At 41.0% G+C, this 20,906-nt stretch overlaps 1 protein-coding gene across 5 annotated transcripts in view; it reads left to right on the top strand.

The window, feature by feature from the left end:
* Positions 1 to 20,906, top strand: part of TPX2 (TPX2 microtubule nucleation factor) — a 57,247-nt gene that overhangs the window by 32,725 nt on the left and 3,616 nt on the right. For all 5 annotated transcript variants that reach the window (XM_035006065.1, XM_035006066.1, XM_035006069.1 and 2 more), the window contains 7 exons: positions 169 to 320; positions 1,367 to 1,535; positions 4,855 to 4,996; positions 5,650 to 5,866; positions 16,507 to 16,602; positions 17,624 to 17,800; positions 18,131 to 18,277. In XM_035006065.1, the coding sequence (XP_034861956.1) occupies positions 169 to 320; positions 1,367 to 1,535; positions 4,855 to 4,996; positions 5,650 to 5,866; positions 16,507 to 16,602; positions 17,624 to 17,800; positions 18,131 to 18,277 (1,100 nt within the window). The remainder of the gene's footprint in view (positions 1 to 168; positions 321 to 1,366; positions 1,536 to 4,854; positions 4,997 to 5,649; positions 5,867 to 16,506; positions 16,603 to 17,623; positions 17,801 to 18,130; positions 18,278 to 20,906) is intronic.

Here is a 20,906-nt window from a genome sequence, read left to right as displayed (position 1 = left end):
ACATATAGTAGTGTCCCTGAGGACTGTTTCAAGTTTTGGGTGATGTGTAGAGAGTGAACAAAGTTAGATCCATGGTGATAGAAATACTGAAAGGACTGGATAAAGGAGATTTACCGATATTCTCTATTCTTAGTGTTACCTATGTGTTTTACTCTGCTTCTCACTCAGGGCAACCGGTGAAGAAATCAGTGAGCCAGGTAACCAAATCAGTTGACTTCCACTTCCGCACAGATGAGCGAATCAAACAACATCCTAAGAATCAGGAGGAATATAAGGAAGTGAACTTTACATCTGAACTACGAAAGCATCCTCCATCTCCTGTAAGTTGATGGGCTCAGTGGATATTCTTGTTACTAATTCATCAAGGATTCAGGTGTAGTAGTTCTGGTCACTACTTCTAATAATATAATTGAGAGAAGCATGTTTTTGAGTTAAGATAGATCTAAATCCTCACTTTGCCCTGTTTGCTATATGATCTTGGAGAAATCACTCTATTATTTATTCTGGGAAGCATCTTACGAAGTTGCTGTGAAACTGAGTTGAGAATGTACATAAAGCACATAGACTTATGTGTGGCAAACTTTAAGTCCCAGCTTGTTGCAGTTTGTGCTGTTACAAAATTCTTTAAAAAAGTCTTGTGTTTACAGAGTTGTGTACAATATATGACAGGGCTTATGGGAAAAATGGTGTTGGGGCAGACCACTCAAATCTAACAGAAACAGTAAGAATCCTAAGTGAAAATTCTAGCACTAAGAATTTCTACTTGCATTTGCAGTGCGCATCATCACTTGTTGAAATCAGTCCTTTGCAGTCTTAAACCCTGGGGTTATGCTTCTTCCTTTGAGATGTCAATCCTTAAAGAGTTTTGTTTCCAATCAGAGATCAATTTTATGAAAGTTAATCATCCAAGGACTAGGCTTCTTCACCTATTAGTTTTGGGAAAGATGTCTGCAGAGATTCTGATTCAGGCAGCTACCTGGCCTGATCCAGACCCAGAACCCAAATCAGCTTTTTCTTAATGGGATTGGAGGTGAGGGCAATACCTTTGCAACTTTTATTTTCTCCTTCTAATTCTCAGAAAACTTGTTCTTGCTGGCTTTAAAACATTGACATGCTTGGGAAAAATCACCTTATTTACTATTGCAGAACAGATAATTTGTTAAGTGCTAGATCCTTTCTCCCTTTTTTAAAAGATGGGAGTGAACTAGTTTTAACCCTTGCTCAAGGATTGACAAATTTAGGAATAATAATTTTGGCTTCACCGCAGGCCTTTTTTCTTTTGATCCTCTGTGCTGAATATGCAGCTTGTGGTAGATCTGAGCTCTTCCATAACACTTCATTGGGAGAATAACTTCTTTCTTTACAGGCCCGAGTGACTAAGGGATGCACCATTATTAAGCCTTTCAACCTGTCCCAAGGAAAGAAAAGAACATTTGATGAAACAGCTTCTACGTACGTGCCCCTTGCACAGCAGGTGGAAGCCTTTCATAAACGAACCCCTAACAGATATCACTTGAGGAGCAAGAAGGATGATAGTAAGTTTCATACCAATGTTATAGCCTCCCCTAGAATTCCCTTTGCTTATACACATTTGCCTTTAGTTGAAATCCTAGCTTTTGAACTAAAGTATGGCATGTGCCTGTATGCAGACAACAAATGTACCATTGAGCATCTCTGAACTCCCCCACCCCACCCCGGCTATCTGTCTACTTAGACCCATCAACCACCTTGATCCTCCTGATCAGTAATTGACCAGGAATTATACCTTCGCCATGTGTCAAAGTGTCATGGTGCAGCTAGTGACCTATAGAAAATGAAAGCATTCCATTCATTCAGGGTATGTGCTTTTGTTCAGCCATTCAACAAACTTTACCACTACAAACCAGGCACTGTTGGGTGTAGGGGGTATAGCAGTGAATAAAATGGACTCGGTGCTGCTCAATAGCAAGTTTCTAACTCAGTGAGAGAGATAAATAGATCATTACAAATTATGGTAAGTACTATGAATGTAGAGGGGCATATAAGAGTCAAGAGAGCGGGGAGATAGGTAGAACATGTCTTTGTCCTGAGAAGTCCCTGGCAGTGAAAGCAGTTGAAGATCCGGAGCAGAAAGGAGATAACCAGTGATTGATACCTGCATGAGCAGGTAGGGGAGGGATACTTAGCTCACGAGGAGTGCTTGTTCTTTGAAGGGAGGGTGGAAGAGAGAGGAATGGATGTAAGTGCTGGCAGGTTTGTAGTCATCTGTCAAATTTTAGATTAGAAAAATAATGAAATGGTTTTTTTTATTCTAACAGAAATTTAAATATTAAACATGACTTTCCAAATAATATATGACTTTTAGAGTCTGATATGCCCTGCTTTTAGAATCTTGGTCCTGGTAAATAGAAAGAAAAATTATTTTCTGCAATTAAAAAAAAAAATTAAATTCCAGTATAGTTAACATATGGTGTTTTATTAATTTCATGTGTGCCAACAATTCTCTACATTACTCAGTGCTTATCATGATAAGTGTGCTCTTAATCCCCTTCACCTATTTCACCCATCCCTCCACCCACCTCCCCTCTGGTAACCATCGGTTTGTTCTCTATAGTTAAGAATCTGTTTCTTGGTTTGTTTCTTTTTTCTTTTGTTTGTTTTGCTTTTTAAATTCCACATATGAGTGAAATCTTATGGTATTTGTCTTTCTCTGACTGATTTATTTCGCTTAGCATGATACTGTAGGTCCAGCTGTGCTGTTGCAAATGGCAAGATTTCCTTCTTTTGTATGGCTGAGTAATGTCCCATAGTGTGTGTGTGTGTGTGTGTGTGTGTACACATGTATATTATGTCTTCTTTATCCATTCATCTATTGATGGACACTTGGGCTGCTTCCATAATTTGGCTATTGTAAATAATGCTACAGTAAACATAGGGGTGCACATATCTTTTTGAATTAGTGTTTTTGTATCTTTGGGTAAATACCCAGTAGTGGAATTACTGGATCATATGGTAATTCTATTTTTAATTTTCTGAGGAACCTCCATACTGTTTTCCGCAGTGGCTGCATCAGTTTGCACTCCCACCAACAGTGCGCAAAGGTTCTTTTTTCTCCACATCCTCACCAGCACTTGTTTCTTATGTGTTTTTTTTTTTTTTTTTTTTTGCGGGGGGGTGTTTTTGTTGTTTTAAGATTTATTTATTTGAGAGAGAGAGAGGTAGAGAGAGAGAACATGAGCTGGGGTAGGGATGGAGGGAGAGGGAGACAAGCAGACTCCCTGCTGAGCAGGGAGCCTGATGTGGGGCTCAATCCCAGGACTCTGGGATCATGACCTGAGCTAAAGGCAGACGCTGAACTGACTGAGCCACCCAGGTGCCCCCTCTTGTGTTTTGTTTTGTTTTTTTTAAAGATTTTATTTATTTGACAGAGAGACACAGCGAGAGAGGAAACACAAGCAGGGGGAGTGGGAGAGGGAGAAGCAGGCTTCCCGCTGAGCAGGGAGCCTGATGTGGGGCTCGATCCCAGGACCCTGGGACATGACCTGAGCTGAAGGCAGACGCTTAACAACTGAGCCACCCAGGCTCCCCTTTTATGCCCATTTTTAAATTAGATTATTGGGGTTTTTTTGGTGTTGAATTGTATAAGTTCTTTATATATTTTGGATACTAACACTTTACTGGATATGTTGTTCACAAATATCTTCTCCCTTTCATAGGTTGTCTTTTAGTTTTGTTGTTTCCTTTGCTGTGCTGAATCTTTTTATTTTGATATAGTCCCAATAGTTTATATTTGCTTCTATTTCCTTGCCTCAGGAGACAGATCTAGAAAAATGTTGCTGTGGCCGATGTCAGAGAAATTGCTTACTGCCTGTGCTCTCTTCTAGGATTTTTATGATTTCAGATCTGACATTTAGATCCTTAATCCATTTTGAGTTTATTTTTGTGTATGGTGTATTTTCTGCAATTTTTATTTAAAACTTTATATAGTTATAAATAACGGTTGTATGTATACTTGAAGACTGGCTTATTTCTAAAATAAATAGATTTGTTTTTTTGGTTTTTTTTGAAGATTTTATTTATTTATTTGACAGAGAGAGAGATAGCAAGAGCAGGAGTACAAGCAGGGGGAGTGGGAGAGGGAGAAGCAGGCTTCCGGCTGAGCAGGGAGCCCGATGCAGGGCTTGATCCCAGGACGCTGGGATCATGACCTGAGCTGAAGGCAGACGCTTAATGGCTAAGCCACCCAGGCGCCCCTAGATTTGGTTTCTGTCTCCTGCTGTTATGTGTTCAGATCTAAATTAGAGGATTCATTCTACATAATTATGAAAATTGACAAGGTTGCCCTGGTCAGGTGAATCAGTGATTTCCATGAATGGTAGTGAAGGTCTTAAGATTGATGCTTTGACATAGTTTTTTTTACTTTCTCTATTTGAGTTTCTGTGAGAGGTGTTCTTGGTGTTTTGATATAGATGCTTTTAGAGAATTCACAAAATTGGGAGTTAATACTTGATCTTTAGAAAGGCCTTATTTTAAAGCTGGAATAAGCAACAATCTTATGTGTCAATAACAACCAAAATAGTTGGCATTATCAATAGAAAGGCAGCACATGCCTATGCAGTGATGACTCCATCAGACACAAATGGATTTTAAGTTCAGAAAATGATAGTAGAGTTTACCCAAAGACAGCCTTTATCATACTCCTCAATAAAGAGTGACTGGCGAGAAGGGGCTGCATGTTTGTCAGGTTGGCTGACATGAGCTGAGTGTGGAGAGCAGCCACTCTGATTTGGCATCATGGGCTGCCTAGCCGAGTCAGCACCTACAAGTAAACAGGGTCTCGGAGAGCTAGGTGAATGTCTTGGTCTTGCTTTATAGCTCTGTTACCCTCCAAATCTGCTGTGGTCAAGATATCCAGAGACCCACAGACTCCTGTGTTGCAAACCAAACAGCGCACAAGGCCTGTGACCTGCAAAAGTGCAGCGGATCAGGAGGCAGAGGAGCTCGAGAAACTGCAACAGTAAGTCCCATCGCAGTATTTGAGGAAGAGTTCCAAGTACCTGTTTTCTTTTCAGTTCTATAATGGGGATAGTTGCTGTTTTTCTTGCCATTGGAATTTATGACATTTGAGTTACAGGCTCTCTATAGTCTGTGCCCCTGCCTCAATGATTAAAAAATTAGAAGTGGGAATATGGAGATATCCTGGAGTATAAACTGGTAAAAAAAATGAATGCAGAGGTTGGGGTGGGAGAACTTACTCAGGATTCTAATTAAGGAGTGTCCTCTGAACTTCGTTTAGGTAGATGCCACCCTTTATGGCTACCCAAGGGCTCATTACAGCTATTATTGGTGGAGGAACATAATGTGGTTAGCACTGGAGTTTGTCTCCTGTATTCTGCTTTCATTGCTTTTTGTACTTCTTTTGAGGAGGAGCAGCTTCCTCTGGGAAGAGAAACCCCAATCTTTAAAGCGGTGGGAATGTTAGAACTGGCTCCTTAATTCTTTGCTCTGGAGGTAGAGACAAAGACTATGGAGAGAGTTGAAATTTTGCTATGCTTGGGTAATCATAATAATTACTATTTTTCTGTTTTGGCTTACTTTGTTGTTTGTGTAGCTTTTATTTTATTAACAAAATTTTTTTTTGTGGTTGTCATTTAAACTCTCATCTTACAGATACAAATTCAAAGCACGGGAACTTGATCCCAGAATTCTTGAAGGTGGGCCCATCTTGCCCAAGAAACCACCTGTGAAGCCACCCACTCAGCCTATTGGCTTTGATTTGGAAATTGAGAAGAGAATCCAGGAGCGGGAGTCAAAGAAGAAATCAGAGGATGAACACTTTGAATTTCATTCCAGACCTTGCCCTACTAAAATCTTGGAAGATGTTGTGGTAAGAATCGTTGAGGCTCGGGCGCCTGGGTGGCTCAGTCGTTAAGTGTCTGCCTTCGGCTCAGGTCATGATCCCGGAGTACCAGGATCGAGCCCCGCATCGGGCTCCCCGCTCTGTGGGAAGCCTGCTTCTCCCTTTCCCCCCCGCCCCCCCCGCTTGTGTTCCCTCTCTCGCTGTGTCTCTCTCTGTCAAATAAATAAATAAAATCTTAAAAAAAAAAAAAAGAATGGTTGAGGCTCTACATGCTGGCGGAAACGTCCTGCTTGTGACCAAACATCCACCCGTTCACAAATGTTTGAGTAGATACTATGATCAGGGCATTGTATTAGGAGCTGTAGGTGATAAAGAGACACATCAGAAGTGGATTTTGGTCTCAGGAAAGTTAAAGTTGAGTAAGGGAGACAACATATGTGTAAATAATATAAAATTAGAAGTGTTCTAAGAGAGGTGACAGTTGAAAGTACTATAGGAACTCAAAGGAGATAATGATTTCTTCCAGACAGAAGGTTCAGGGAATGCTTTGTGGAGGAGGAGCATATGACCCAAACCTTCATATCATCATCATCATCATCATCATCGTCTGTTGTTACTGTCGTAATCACTGACACTTTCACTATGTGCCAGGCACGCTCTAAGCCCCTTCCATGTATTAACCCATTCATTTTGACCACAACGCCTGCAGGTGATTTACTGTAATTATCACTGGTTTCAGATGAGGCAGTTGAGGTGCAGAGAGTTAGGTGGCATTCCTAGGGCACTCTGCTAGTGAATGGTGGAGCAAGGATAAGAATTCAGGCACTCTAGCTCCAGAGTTCCTGATCTTAACACTTCATTATATTGCCTCTCCATTATATGGTAGAATTTGGACTTGTAGAAATGCAGGTGGGCTGGCAGAGCATTCCAGGCAGAAGTAACATAAAAGCCTGAAGGTGGGAAATACGGTGGGGGGTTACTGGAAAGTGGGTGGGGTCAGTTAAGCTAGAGAAAAGAAGTGTATATCAAGAGGAGCAAGTGGAAACTAGATCAGAGAAGTGGGTTGTGTGTTGGTGGGCTTATAGTCAGGAATTTAGAGAAAATGTACAATTAGGAAGAGATGCCACAGTCAAAGAATAAGTAATAGAGTTCATCTCCATAAGTGCAAAGATGGGTTTTAGATAATTTCTGTGCAGATGGGGAAATATTCTCCTCCTGCATTGGACTGACTTATGTCCAGGTACTAAGAATTTTCTTTTCGCATTTTCTTTCTTTTTGCTTGTCCTTTTGAGTCATCATGGTTTTAAGTGAAACTGTGCACCAATATATTACCTTGGACTGTGTACTTAGTTTTGTTTACTCTATTTTCTTAGCACTAAGTCAGAAGCAACCCAGAGTTATGTTTTCCAGGCTTTAGAAAAGCATCATAAAGCTTAGAAATAGTTCTTCCCCTGTTCCCACCCCTTAACTTCTTTCAACTGAGAGCTTTCTGCATGTGAGACTGCCTTCCTTTCTTTCTCTTTTTTTTTAATAAAGATTTTATTTATTTATTTGACAGAGAGAGAGAGCAGGAACACAAGCAGGGGGGAGTGGAAGAGGGAGAAGCAGACTCCCTGCTGAGCAGGGAGCCCAGGTGGGGCTCGATCCCAGGACTCCGGGATCATGACCTGAGCCAAAGGCAGACGCTTAACGACTGAGCCACTCAGGCGCCCCCCTTTCTTTCTCTCCCTCCCTCCCTCCCTCCCTCCCTTCCTTCCTTTCTTCCTTCCTTCCCTCCCTCCCTCCCTCCCTCTCTTTCTTGCTTTCTTTCTTTCCTCTTTCTTTCTTTCTTCTTTAAGATTTTATTAATTTATTTGTCGGAGAGAGAGAGAGCACAAGGCAGACAAGGGAGAAGCAGGCTCCCTGCTGAGCAAGGAGCCTGATGCGGGACTCAATCCCAGGATCCTGGGATCATGACCTGAGCTGAAGGCAGACACTTAACTGACTGAGCCACCCAGGCTCCCCTGACTTTATATATTCTTAAAATCAACTCATTTTTAAGGTAATTTTAAAGGGAACATTTAAATCACTATGTAAATGGAACACCAGTACTTTTTGCCATGAATAACAATAGTAATAGCTAATATATAAAGCTTATTTGCCAAGTTTTAGTCTAAGCTCTTCAATTTATATAATAACTTATTTAATTCTCATAATAACCCTATGAGGTAAACACTATAGGTCTTATTATCAATCTGTTTTACAGTTAGGAAATACAGAGATTAAATAACTTGCCTGAGATCATAAACTAACCAATGGCAGAGCTGGGATACTAGGTAGTATGGTTTCAGGGTCTGTGCTTTTATATTAAAATAGAAGAAGGTACCTTTTTATTTTTATTATTTTTTTATTTTTTTATTTTTTGTGAGTAAAGCGATGGAAGTTTATTAAGTGAAGATACAGAAAAAGCTCTCAAGAGTGAGAGGGGTCCTGACAGGGTTGCCACAGGGTTGCCAATGAGGGCCTTTAGGGTTGGTTTTTTATAGAAAGCTAACCAGGGAACTTAAATCCTTTTGACATCTCTAGTGATAATACCTTCAATGGCTTACTTCCTTTTTAGGGGGTAATTATTCTTTGTTGGTCACAGGTGATTATCATAAAGACACCCACCACACACCCTAGGGCAGGGTGGTCCTCCATCCCACCCCACACACCTAGAGCAGGGAGAATGTACCTTTTTAAATGGAAAGGTCTTAGGAAATATGTGACTATTAAGAAAAGCAGTCTGCATCCCACCTAACATCCCCTTCCATATTATCTGTCTTACCTGAACTTTATTTTTAGAAACGCTGATTTAGGAAATTGGGCTGGCAGTTTGTTTTACTTTGGACATGCTAGGGTGAAGTGGTACATGTGGAAGGGTGCCTAGAGTTCAGTAGGAGTTAGTTAAGTGAGATCTTAAAGTAGCCTTGTACCAGGTTATGCCTTGTTGAGAATTCTGGATAAGCAGATCAGCAATGCACTAGGTAAGTAAGTAAGATGCAACTGAATTGACGTGGTGCTCCAGGGAAGTGTTTGCCAAATCCAGCAGGTTCTCAGAATCCTCTGGGGATCTTATTACATAAACAGATTCCTGGGCCCCACCCCTGGAGTTTTGATTTGTTATGTGTAGCATGGAAGAGAGAGAGCCTCAGTGAGAACTTAGTGTCTGACACACAGTAAGCAGTCATGTTGTTAATAGTAATAACTGTCATTTTATCGCATGCTTACCTCATACCGAGTGTTCTATGTAGATTATTGTACTTATTTCTTGAAACAATTCTTAAGAGATAGGTTTTATTTTTAGCCCTATTTTTTGGATAAGGAAGAGACATTAGGAGGTATCTAGTATGCAGAACCAGGATTTGAACCCATCATCTCCTCCAGCACTATTATTATTCTACCCCACAGTGCTGACTTACCATTGTTTATTTTAGCAAACCCAGTTTTTGAGTTTGGCACTGGCTGTTTGTAGTTCTCCCTTCTAAAATTTCCAGTGATTTCACTTCAACTCTTGGTTTCTAGAGAAGCAAAGCATAGGAGACATTAGGTGTCTTCTCTCACCCTCTTCATTTTTTAGAAAGGGAGGCTTTGAAAGAGGAATGTGGCTTGCTCATGGAACCATTTTTAAAAGTTGGTGGCAGAATCGAGATTAGGTCCTGTAACTTCTAGTTTGGGATTCTTCTAGCAGAACAGAGGAGCCTGCTTCCCAGAGCCCAAATGCAGCTTGTCTGTTTGCCACTGTTGTTCTTCATCCACGTCCCTCTGGTGCTGAAACTCTTTCCGCGTGTCCTTATGGTATTTCTTGTGCTCTTAAACTTGTGGTTGATGGGTGGCAAGGAGACAACAGGGCTGATGAGAGATGGGCTTGGGCAGCAGTGGGCCATGAGGCAGAGATGAAAAAAGGGCTCTTGGGGCAGAGGTGGAGTGATGAAAACCTTGAGCTCAAGAGCGTGAAATGTGAACTTGGTGCCGACATCTAGTGGGGAGATGGGGCACCACAGAGGTGGATGTGGTGCTGGTGAGGCCAGTGAGTAATTTTAGCAGCGATATTTTAGGGATGACTTGGGGAGACCAGCAGGCTTTTTTTTTCCATACTCCCTGAGATAACATTTCCTCACAGTAATTTCCTAACTGCTCTTGTCCCAGGGCATTTGGGGGCATATCCTGCCATAGGGAGAAGTGCTCACCCCTAACACCCCCTCCCCCATCCTGGGCTGCTTTCCCTAAGTGCACCATCTGCCCACCCACATTGCCCACTTCTAACCACATACCACTTCTCTAGAGCTATCTTTCCGGAGCTTCCCATTAGGAGCTTCCCCCCATTATCCTTTAGCTGCATATTCTGCTAGGTTTCTTCAGAGCACTTTTTGAAAATCAGGGAATACCTGATTTGTTACCTTTTCGTTGTCTCTTTTCCTCCACTAGAATGTGAGCTCCCTGAAAGCAGGGACTGTGTACATCTCTCTTAGTCACTTTTATATCCCCTGCACCTAATATTGCTGCAGAAGCACTCTGATATTGGGTAATTGAGTGAGTAACAGTACCAGCTGAAATGCACCGGCCTAGGCTGTGTTAGGTACTAGGAATTCAAAGATGGGGGAAAACACATCACTCCTCCTCAAAGTTTTCAGTTTGGTGGAGCAGATTGATATGTAAACAAATAAGGACAGTACTGTCAATCAGCATACATTCACTGAACTAATTACTACTTCTTGTAGGTCCTGTGGAGAATGCAAAGGAATGTAAACGGCGACATTCCTGCCCTCAAAGAGCTTACAATTAGGAAAACTTAAAATAGTAAAACAAGAAGGCTTCTGTTTTTAGAAAACCAAAATTCATTTTTTAAATTTTTGTTTAATTTTTATTTTTTAAAAAATATTTATCTATTTATTTACCTATTTATTTATTTATTGAGAGAGAGAGAGACAGAGAGCGTATGTATGACCGATGACCGGAGGGAGGGGTAGAGGGAGACAGAATCTCAAGCAGACTCTGTGCTGAGCACGGAGCACGACACGGGCTCAATCTCACAACCCTCACTACCTGAGCTGATATCAAAGAGTCTGGCACTTAACCAGGTGAGCCACCCACGTGTCCCCGCTTTTTTAAATTTCTGATTGAGCCCCCAGTTAGTGTTGATTGCAGTAGAGATGGGGTATGGGTGGGTAGTTGCTGCAGAGTTGATATTCATAAATCACCTTTTCCTCTCCCCCAATTAGTGAAGATTGAGCCCACTCCTAGATAGCTCTTTCGTGGTTTATTTATTAGAGATTTCCGTTGCTCTTTTATTTATTTTTTTTTCCAAAGATTTTATTTATTCATTTGACAGAGAGAGAGAGACAGCGAGAGAGGGAACACAAGCAGGGGGAGTGGGAGAGGGAGAAGCAGGCCTCCCGTGGAGCCGGGAGCCTGATGCGGGGCTCCATCCCAGGAGCCTGGGATCATGACCTGAGCCGAAGGCAGATGCTTAACGACTGAGCCACCCAGGCGCCCCTCCGTTGCTCTTTTAAAATGCATATCTCTGCTGGGTGGATGTAGAAAGGGGAAGAAAGGAAAAGAGGGATTATTTTAGAATTAAATGAATCCTCGGGTATTTATTTCAATTACTTTATGAAAAGAAATGAGCTGGGTGGCTCAGTCAGTTAAGTGTCTGACTTTGGCTTAGGTCATGATCTCAGGGTCCTGGGACCAGGCTCCGCGTTGGGCTCCACACTCGGCAGGGAATCTGCTTCTCCCTCTCTCTTGCCCCTCCCCCCACTCGTTTTCTCTCCTCCCCCAATAAATAAAATCTTAAAAGAAAAAACAAAACCAGGGTGCCTGGGTGGCTCAGTCAGTTAAGTGTCTGCTTTTGGCTCAGATCATGATGTCAGGGTCCTGGGATTGAGCCCCACGTCAGGCACCCTGCTCAGTAGGGAGTCTGCTTCTCTCCCTCTGCTGCTCCCCCCTGCTTCTGCTCTCTTCTTCACGCTCTCTCTCTCAAATAAATAAAATCTTTAAAAAAAAACAAAACCCAAGGCCTAGAAGGCTCTCTAATGTGCCCCAAGTTATGCAGATTAGAATCAGAGCAGGGCTGGAACCAACCTCTGAGCCTTGCTTCATGTTCTTCCCACTCCCACATGCCCTGAGTGTGCTCGAGCAAGAGGCTGGTGGCCACCTGTAGAACAACAGGCTCTTGTTGTTTTATGGTAAGCATTATTTGAAAACCCATTTCATGGACTTTTGTCACTCTCATTAAAATTCCTGCTATATGGGATTTCACTGTTCCTAGTGATCCTGGATTTCTTTCTTTCTTTCTTTTTTTTTTTTAAAGATTTTATTTATTCATTCGAAACACAGAGATACAGAGAGGGAGAGAGCACGAGCAGGGAGAGAGGCAGAGGGAGAAGCAGGCTCCCCGCTGAGCCAGGAGCCAATGTGGGGCTCAGTCCCAGGAACTTGGGATCATGACCCGAGCTGAAGGCAGATGCTTAACCATCTGAGCCACCCAGGTGCCCCTTAACCTGGATTTCTTTAGAAAACAGCTTCCACAGCAGAATGAGCATTCTCTTTACAGTGGTCACCTTGGCAGGGTATAAATTCTTTTCAATGACTCATACTATACAAAGCATTTTGGAAAAGCCACTTATCTTGGAGCCTGTGGCACAGTCTTAGATCTCTTCAGCAGGGGCAAATGTTCATATTTTAAAGATTAATTTGCTTTTAAGAGCTAATCTAAATCATTTGGAACTAAAACTAAGTAGTCCAAGATAATAGAGCTGGAAATAGTTTTGCTTAATTAAAAGTAAATATTGAGCCACTACCTTGCATTGCTTAAAAATTAGCTTTGAAGGCCACTCCAAGAAAGACTTTCCAAACATGTTTTAAGCAGTCACAGCATTGTTGGGATTAAGGAGAAGTCTCTCTCCCAGGGTATAAATTAGAGTCCAAGAGTCCAAGGTACAAATTGTTATTCATTTTTACTATATGTATTCAATGAACATTTACTGAATGCCTTATACTTGCCAAGATCTTTGTTAGGTACTAGGGATTAGTGGAATAACAGTCCACACTCTTGAAGGCTAGCAGGAGTTGAACATCTAAATACACAAGTGCTGTCAAGTTTTTTATGTACTGTCATAGAACTATATACAGGGAAAGAGGGGTCATTTCATAGGTTCTGGGAGTGGAGAGATCAATTGAAAGCCTTTATAAAAGAAGAGATGCTTCAGTGGAGGCTTGAAAAAAGGCTTAGGTGCTTCCAAGCACCTGGGACATTTCAGAGAGAACACAAAGTTATTGAGAGAACCAGCGTTAACATTTTGGCAACTGCCAGTAGTTCATAGTGGTTGGAGGGTGAGCTGTAGGGAGGGGCAAGAGATAAGGCTGGAGAGTCAGGCAGGGCACCATATCATGAGGCACCTTGTACTTCATGGCAAGGAATTTGTTATACTATTGTAGGTAGCCTAGGAGCCATTAAAGAACTTTAAGTCAGGAAGTTATGTGATCCGATGTGTCTTAGACAAGTAGTTCTGACTATATATAGAAGACGGATTGGAGGAATGAGATGAGAAGCTGAAAGACTATTACAGGGCTAGTGGAATGGTACAGGCAATCAGTGGTGTGGCCTTGTATGGTAGTGAAGAGGTGGAGAGGAAGCAGAAGAGAGGGCAGAGTGAGGCAACATACACATGTGAATGTAACAAATAAGGGTTTGATCTTACCATTTTATTTTATTTTTTCATCATGTTAAGTGTACTCTTTAACCCCCATCCCCTATTTCTCCCATCTCCCCTCCCTTCCAGTAACCATCAGTTTGTTCTTTATAGTTAAGAGTCTCTTTCTTGGTTTCTCTCTCTCTTTTTTCCTTGGCTCATTTGTTTTTTAAATTATGCATGGGAGTGAAATCTTACGGTTTTTGTCTTTCTCTGACTGACTTGTTTTATTTAGTACTCTACTCTCTAGCTCCATCCATGTTGTTGTAAATGGCAAGATTTCATTCTTTTTGTAATGGCTAAATAATATGCCATTGGTATTGGGTGTGTGTATACACCAATACACATTGGTGTGTGTATACGCACGCACACACACACACACCCCCCACAGCTTTTTTAGCCATTTATCTATCAGTGGATATGTGGACTGCTTCCATGGTTTGGCTGTTGTAAATACTGCAGTTTTTATTTTTATATTTTTTAAATTGATCTGGTCATAACCCTTCATTCAAAAAAGCCCAAGAGATACCATTTTGTAGTTAGGATTAATTGCCAGATTTGTGATAGAGTATTAATTCTATGAGAATCAGAGAGTGCTTATGGAACAACTTTCTAAAATGTCTTAGTCTTGAATGACGTGCACAGTATCATACATGTAACTGAGCCTGCAAGGATTTAGAATGTTGGCAGTGTTTTTGGAATCATGAAGGGAAAAATCTTCAGAGTAGTTGAATGTATGAGAATTATGGAATATAGAAAATTCATTGCTTCCCTTAATCTACTCTCAAAGAGGTATGAGAGTTAACAGCTGTTCTTCCCACATTTTCTTTTCTTTTCTTTTTTTTTAAAGATTTTATTTATTTATTTATTTGACAGAGAGAGACACAGTGAGAGAGGGAACACAAGCAGGGAGAGCAGGGGAGGGAGAAGCAGGCTTCCCGCTGAGCAGGGAGCCCGATGCGGGGCTCGATCCCAGGACACTGGGATCATGACCTGAGCCGAAGGCAGACGCTTAACAACTGAGCCACCCAGGCGCCCGCCACATTTTATTTTCTATGCTTAAGTTAATTATATATATTTTAAAAACAAAAAAATAATATTCTCTATTTCAGCAACTTGTCCTTCTCCCCTCAATATTATGAACACCATGTCAGTAATAAAGATTTATTTAATTCTTTTTCATGGCTATATAATATTCTTTTCTACAGATGCACCACAATTTAAAAAAGGATTTAACTGATCCTTTCTTGATAAATAATTTAGTTATTTGCAATTTTTAATTCTTTAAAAAAAAAATTGAAATAATACCTAAAACCAAAAACTAAACTAGAGATCAAATACTAAAGGTGGAATATTGGGTGAGAGAGTATGACCATTTAAAAATTTAATAGGTAATTCCCACCCTCCTCCGTCAAATGAATAAATAAAATCTTAAAAAAAAAAAAAAAAGGAGGGAGCGCTTGGGTGGCTCAGTTGGTTAAATGTCTGTCTTCAGCTCAGGTCGTGATCCCAGAGTCCTGGGATTGAGCCCTGCACCGGCTCCCTGCTCAGCAGAGAGCCTGCTTCTCCCTCTTTCTCTGCTGCTCCCCCTGCTGTGCGCACTCTCTCTCTCGCTCTCTCCATCAAATAAATAAAATCTTTAAAAAAAAAAAAAATTAATAGGTAATTCCCAAAGGTTGTACCAATTTATGATCTATACTCTTACCCAACTATATGTGAGTGCCGACTTCTCTTTTGTACATGCCAACACTGGTATTAATCAGTCTTACAAATATTACTCAATCTTATAGGTGAAGAATAACCTGATTTAATTTATATTTTTAAAAATTATTGAGATCGAGTCTCTTGTGTATCTTTGTGAACTGCTTGTTCTTTCTTTGTCTATTTGTTTGGCATAAGATAATTTAGCTCTTGTCCAATACTTTTTCCCATTTGCCTTTTGAGGGTGATTTTTTTTTTTAAGATTTTATTTTATTTATTTATTTATTTTAAAGATTTTATTTATTTATTTGAGAGAGAGAATGAGAGACAGAGAGCATGAGAGGGAAGAGATCAGAGGGAGAAGCAGACCCCTTGCTGAGCAGGGAGCCCGATGCGGGACTCGATCCCGGGACTCCAGGATCATGACCTGAGCCGAAGGTAGTCGCTTAACCAACTGAGCCACCCAGGTGCCCCTTTAAGATTTTATTTTTAAGTAATCTCTACACCCAATATGGGGCTCAGACTGGCAACCATGAGATCAGGAGTCACATGCTCCACCGACTGAGCCAGCCAGGCACCCTGAGGGTGATGTTTTTGAACCTAAGTTTTCATTATAGAGTTGTATGAGGAATAAGTTGAAGAAAATGGACAGTTATCTATTCTGATCCTAGATACATTTGGAGGTCTTTTTATTTTTATTTTTGAGTGATTAGAGTATAGAAAGGAAGAGAAACAATAAAATATTGGCATTAGTTTGTTTTCTGTTGTGGTGAGTGTTTTTCATAAGCACCAAAAAAGATTGTGATGAATCCTATTTTTACTGAATATAGTACTCCAGCCATCCCCTTGTTATTTGCTGCTCTTCTGTATGATAATCCACCTTTGGACTGCTACTGTGTTTCAGTATGCTGGGTAAACAGCAATATACTAAAGCCTTTTTTTGATTCCTGGTATGTGAACTCCCCTTTAAGAGAGGGATTTGATCTTTTTTTTTTTTTTTTTAGGTTTTTATTTATTTATTTGACAGCACAAGCAGGGGGGGCGGCAGGCAGAGGGAGAGCGAGAAGCAGACTCCCCACTGAGCAGAAAACCCAACCCAGGACTCAATCCCAGGATCCTGGGATCATGCCCTGAGCCAAAGACAGACGCTTAACCGACTGAGCCACCCAGCCTCCTCGAGAGGGATTTGATCTTACCACACAGCCTAGTAGAGATTGTTCTGGGATGTCTAATTGAATTGCTTACTCCTTGCAGGGTGTTCCTGAAAAGAAAGTACTTCCAATCACTGTTCCCAAGTCACCGGCCTTTGCACTGAAGAACAGAATTCGAATGCCCACCAAAGAAGATGAGGTGATTCCCTGGGATAAAGGGAGTTTTCTTCCTTCTACTTTATCAATTTAACATTCCTCTTTCTTAAGCTTAATGGAATTCAAAGGCAGTCACTCTTATCTGGAGTTATCTTTAACAGTGGGTATGAACATTTGATCATCTTTTTTGCTCCCCCAAGAGCAAAGTAATTGGTAAGGGTATGAATCTTCTGGCTTTCAGTAGTGACTGGTTATGCAACTTATTGGATGCCTGTCTATTTCTATAGCATTGAAAATCAGCCTGTCATAACTTGAATAAAGTTGACAAGCCCTGTATTTTATTTTGCCTAAGCTATTGTCACCATTCAGTGAGGGACTTTTAAAATTCACACTGAGCAGTTATGTCCTCCCTGTCTGATCTCCACTAACCCAAGGGTCGCTAAGGTTACTGTGTAGTGATGGTTCATGAAATTGGAATACATAAACTGTCATTGATCAGGCTAGTATCTTGTTACATCTCCCATTTTATCTATAAATATCCAGAGTTAGGGTAATTTTATAGCAGATCTCAAGCATAAACCTTTTTATAGGTTCATTTGAAACTAAAATACACCGTAATCTTATGTTACCAGCTTGAACCCAAACAACTTACTAGGTCCTATTCTGGGTTTGGCAACCATTAACTCTCAGTCACATGTTTTAGTGGAGTCTGGAGGCTGGGTCAAAGAAGAGGCCAAGGTATATGCTTACTTAGTACCTTTCCTCTGTTCTTCACTTTGTTCACACTGTTTGATCTCATTTCATTTTTACAACCTTCCTGTGAAAAACTTTAGATCCTTTAAGAGTAATTGTGTTAGTCCTTTATCAAATGCTTTCACACTGGTCTCACCCCTATGAAGTGGTAGGTGACTTAGGTATTATCCCTCTTTGATAGAAAAGGAAGCAAAGACACCTAGGAGGTTGAGTAACTTGCCTTAATTAATTTCTTTCAAATACTGTCTTCTGACACCACATTCTGTGGAGGTGAGAGAGAGCTTGTGTCTAAACTACAGTTTTTCCCTTAGGAAGAGGAGGAGCCGGTAGTGATAAGAGCTCAACCTGTGCCACATTATGGGGTGCCTTTTAAGCCCCAAATCCCGGAGGCAAGAACTGTGGAAATATGCCCTTTCTCTTTTGATTCTCGAGACAAAGAACGTCAGTTACAGAAGGAAAAGAAAATAAAAGAACTGCAGAAAGGGGAGGTAGGTGTTTCCATTTCTGCAAGTAGCATAATACTTCCTTTGATCCCTCTAAGAATGTTATGAAGTATAAATAGGGCAAGTTTTTAATAACCCTACTGGCGCAAGGAGATTAAGTGACTTTCCTGTGATCGTGTTGCCAGTTATTGGCAATATTGGGAGGATAACCTAGATTTCCTTTTGAGCCCCTTACTCTTTCTGCTATACATACCATGCTACTTTGAAAACTGGCCTTTCCTATATTTCAGATTCATCCAGATACTCTGGAGCAGCTCTTGCTTTCTAGCTAGAGAGACCTTAGGATCTTAAATCTTATGTTTTCTTTTCTGTTAGGTGCCCAAGTTTAAGGCACTTCCTTTGCCTCATTTTGACACCATTAACCTGCCAGAGAAGAAGGTGAAGAACACAACTCAGATTGAGCCTTTCTGCTTGGAGACTGACAGAAGAGGTGCTCTGAAGGCACAGACTTGGAAGCACCAGGTGGGGGATGGGAGAGCAGCTAAAATGTTCATTGCTTCATTGTTGGTTTGTTAGAAGAGGTAGACCCACTACACTAAAATTCATCTGAGAACTAAAATACTGGATTATTTCAGGGACTCTCACTCTAAATCAGGGATCAGCAGACTTTCTATAAAAGACCAAATAGTGGGACGCCTGGGTGGCTCAGTTAAGTGTCCAACTCTTTGAGTTCGGCTCAGGTCATGATCTCAGGGTCCTGGGATCGAGCCCCACATCAGGCTCCCTGCTGAGCCGGGAGTCTGCTTGTCTTACTCTCCCATTGCCCCTCCCCCTGCTCATGTGCGCTCTCTCTCTCTCTCTCTCATAAATAAATCTTTAAAAAAATAATAAAAAATAAAAGACCAGATAGTAAATATTTTAGGTTTTGTAGGTTACATATGGTCTCTGTCACATATTCTGTGTGTGTGTGTGTGTGTGTGTGTGTGTAGGTTTCAACCCTTTGAAAATGTGAAAACTAGACTTACCTCAAGGACTGTACAAAAAGGGATTGCAAGTTGGATTTAGCCTGCAGGCTGAAGTTTGCTGACCTCTGCTCCAAGTCATCATCTGGGGAATGTGAGAACCAACAGGCTCTCTTTGCATCAGGAGTTTAAGATCTCATCTATTCCATCTGTTAGATTTGTTCCTTACATGTTCACTCCTTTCTGTTGGTACTTTGATAAGAAACAGTATGGTGAGAATAGATCCTCAGTATGGTATGCTGTCTTCTCAACATAGTGTGCTCTTTGTAGATGACAAGTGATTAAAAACAGTTAATTGGTTGTTGGCTGGTATAATTGGGATCTAATTCTGCCCTATTTGGAAAAAAATTCCCCTGAATCCCTAAGTTTGTCAGTGTTTTTATATCATCACTTATCTGGACTCTGTCCAAAAGGAGCTCTGGGCTAATATTTCTAGGAAGTCAAGAGATGCGATTGCTTACATGACTGCACATAGGTCCCTTGGTGGTGGTGTTCCCTAGGAAAACTGTTGTTTTGGAAGTAGTAATGAATCTCTCTTTCCAGGACCATGACACAAAATGTCTGTGTGGCGTATTTCCTATAATAAAAAATTTTTTTTTAAGTTTTTCAAACATACACAAAAGTAGAGAGGCTAGTATAATGATCTTCCATGAACCTGTCACTTGGTTCTATAATGATCAAAACATGGAAAATCTTACTTCATCTGCATTTCTTTTTTTTTTGAAGATTTTATTTATCTGAGACAGAGAGAGAGCATAAGCAGGGGGAGAGGCAGAGGCAGAGGGAGAGGGAGAAGCAGATTCCCCGTTGAGCCAGGAGCCCAACGTGGGGCTTGATCCCAGGACCCTGGGATCATGACTTGAGCCAAAGGCAGACACCCATTCGTGTCTGAGCCACCCAGGCACCCCTTCATCTGCATTTCTACCTACTTAACCTCTATACTAGATATTTCTACCAACAAAGGACTACTTTGAAGCAAATTCTAGGTATCACTTCATTTCATCCAAAAACAGCAAGTAAAGATATATATGTATCTTTATATCTTCAGTATGTATCTTTAAAAATACAAGTATTAAAAAAAAACCCATAATACTATCACACATAAAAAGATTAATAGTAATCCCTTAATAGTGACAAATAGTGTTCTTATATCCCCAAATCTCATTATTTATTTATTTATTTATTTTTAAAGATTTTATTTATTTGACACAGAGAGAGCACAAGCAGAGGGAGTGGGGAGTGGCAGGCAGAGGGGGAGGGAGAAGCAGGCTCCCTGCTGAGTAAGGAGCCCAATGCAGGGCTCGATCCCAGGACCCTGGGATCATGACCTGAGCCGAAGGCAGTTGCTTAACGACTGAGCCACCCAGGTGCCCCTCATAATTTTTTTAGACAGTCGAATTGTTCAAATCAGGATCCAAATAAGGCCCACATATTGCATTTGTTTGATCAATCTCTAAATCCCTTTTTCTCTGTAGGCTCCTCTAGTTACATATTACTTGTGGAATAAACTGGCTTGTTTGTCCTATAAATTTTCCACAATCCCAATTTTGGTCATGGTATTCCCGTGGTGTTATTTAATATGTTCCTGTACCTTCTGTATTTCCTATAAATGAGTAGTTAAATCTAGAGGCTTGATTAAATTCTGGTTAGATTTGGGGCACCTGAGTGGCTCAGTTGGTTAAGCATTTGCCTTTAGCTCAGGTCTTGATCTCAGGGTCCTGGGATTGAGCCCCAGATCGGGCTCGCTGCTCAGTAGGGAGTCTGCTTCTCCCTCTCCTTCTGCCTCTCCCCTACTCCCCTCCCCATCCCACTCATGCTCTCTTTCTCTCTCTCAAATAAATAAGTAAAATCTTAAAAAAAAATTCTGGCTAGATTCTTTTGGGGGTTGGAAGAGAGAATACTTTATAGATTATCCCATCCAAGGGTATATAATGTCCACACGTTTATTTTTGTGATGTTCAGTTAGGCCTTAAAAGTACCTTAAAGATATTCTCTACTTCTTAGTGGATTCAGAGGTTGTTATGTTAGTCTGATCTACTTAGTGTAAAGGGGGTTTTAACTGGGGTTTAGATGAAGTCATCTCCTGCCTTTATTGATGAAGCCATTTAGAAACATTAATTCTCGAGCCA

Source organism: Mirounga leonina, unplaced genomic scaffold, assembly GCF_011800145.1.
Source record: "Mirounga leonina isolate KUSES-001 unplaced genomic scaffold, KU_Mleo_1.0 Mir_150, whole genome shotgun sequence".
Lineage (NCBI taxonomy): Eukaryota > Metazoa > Chordata > Mammalia > Carnivora > Phocidae > Mirounga > Mirounga leonina.
Note: the sequence above shows the minus strand (reverse complement) of the source record. Positions and strands in the feature narration are given on the sequence as shown.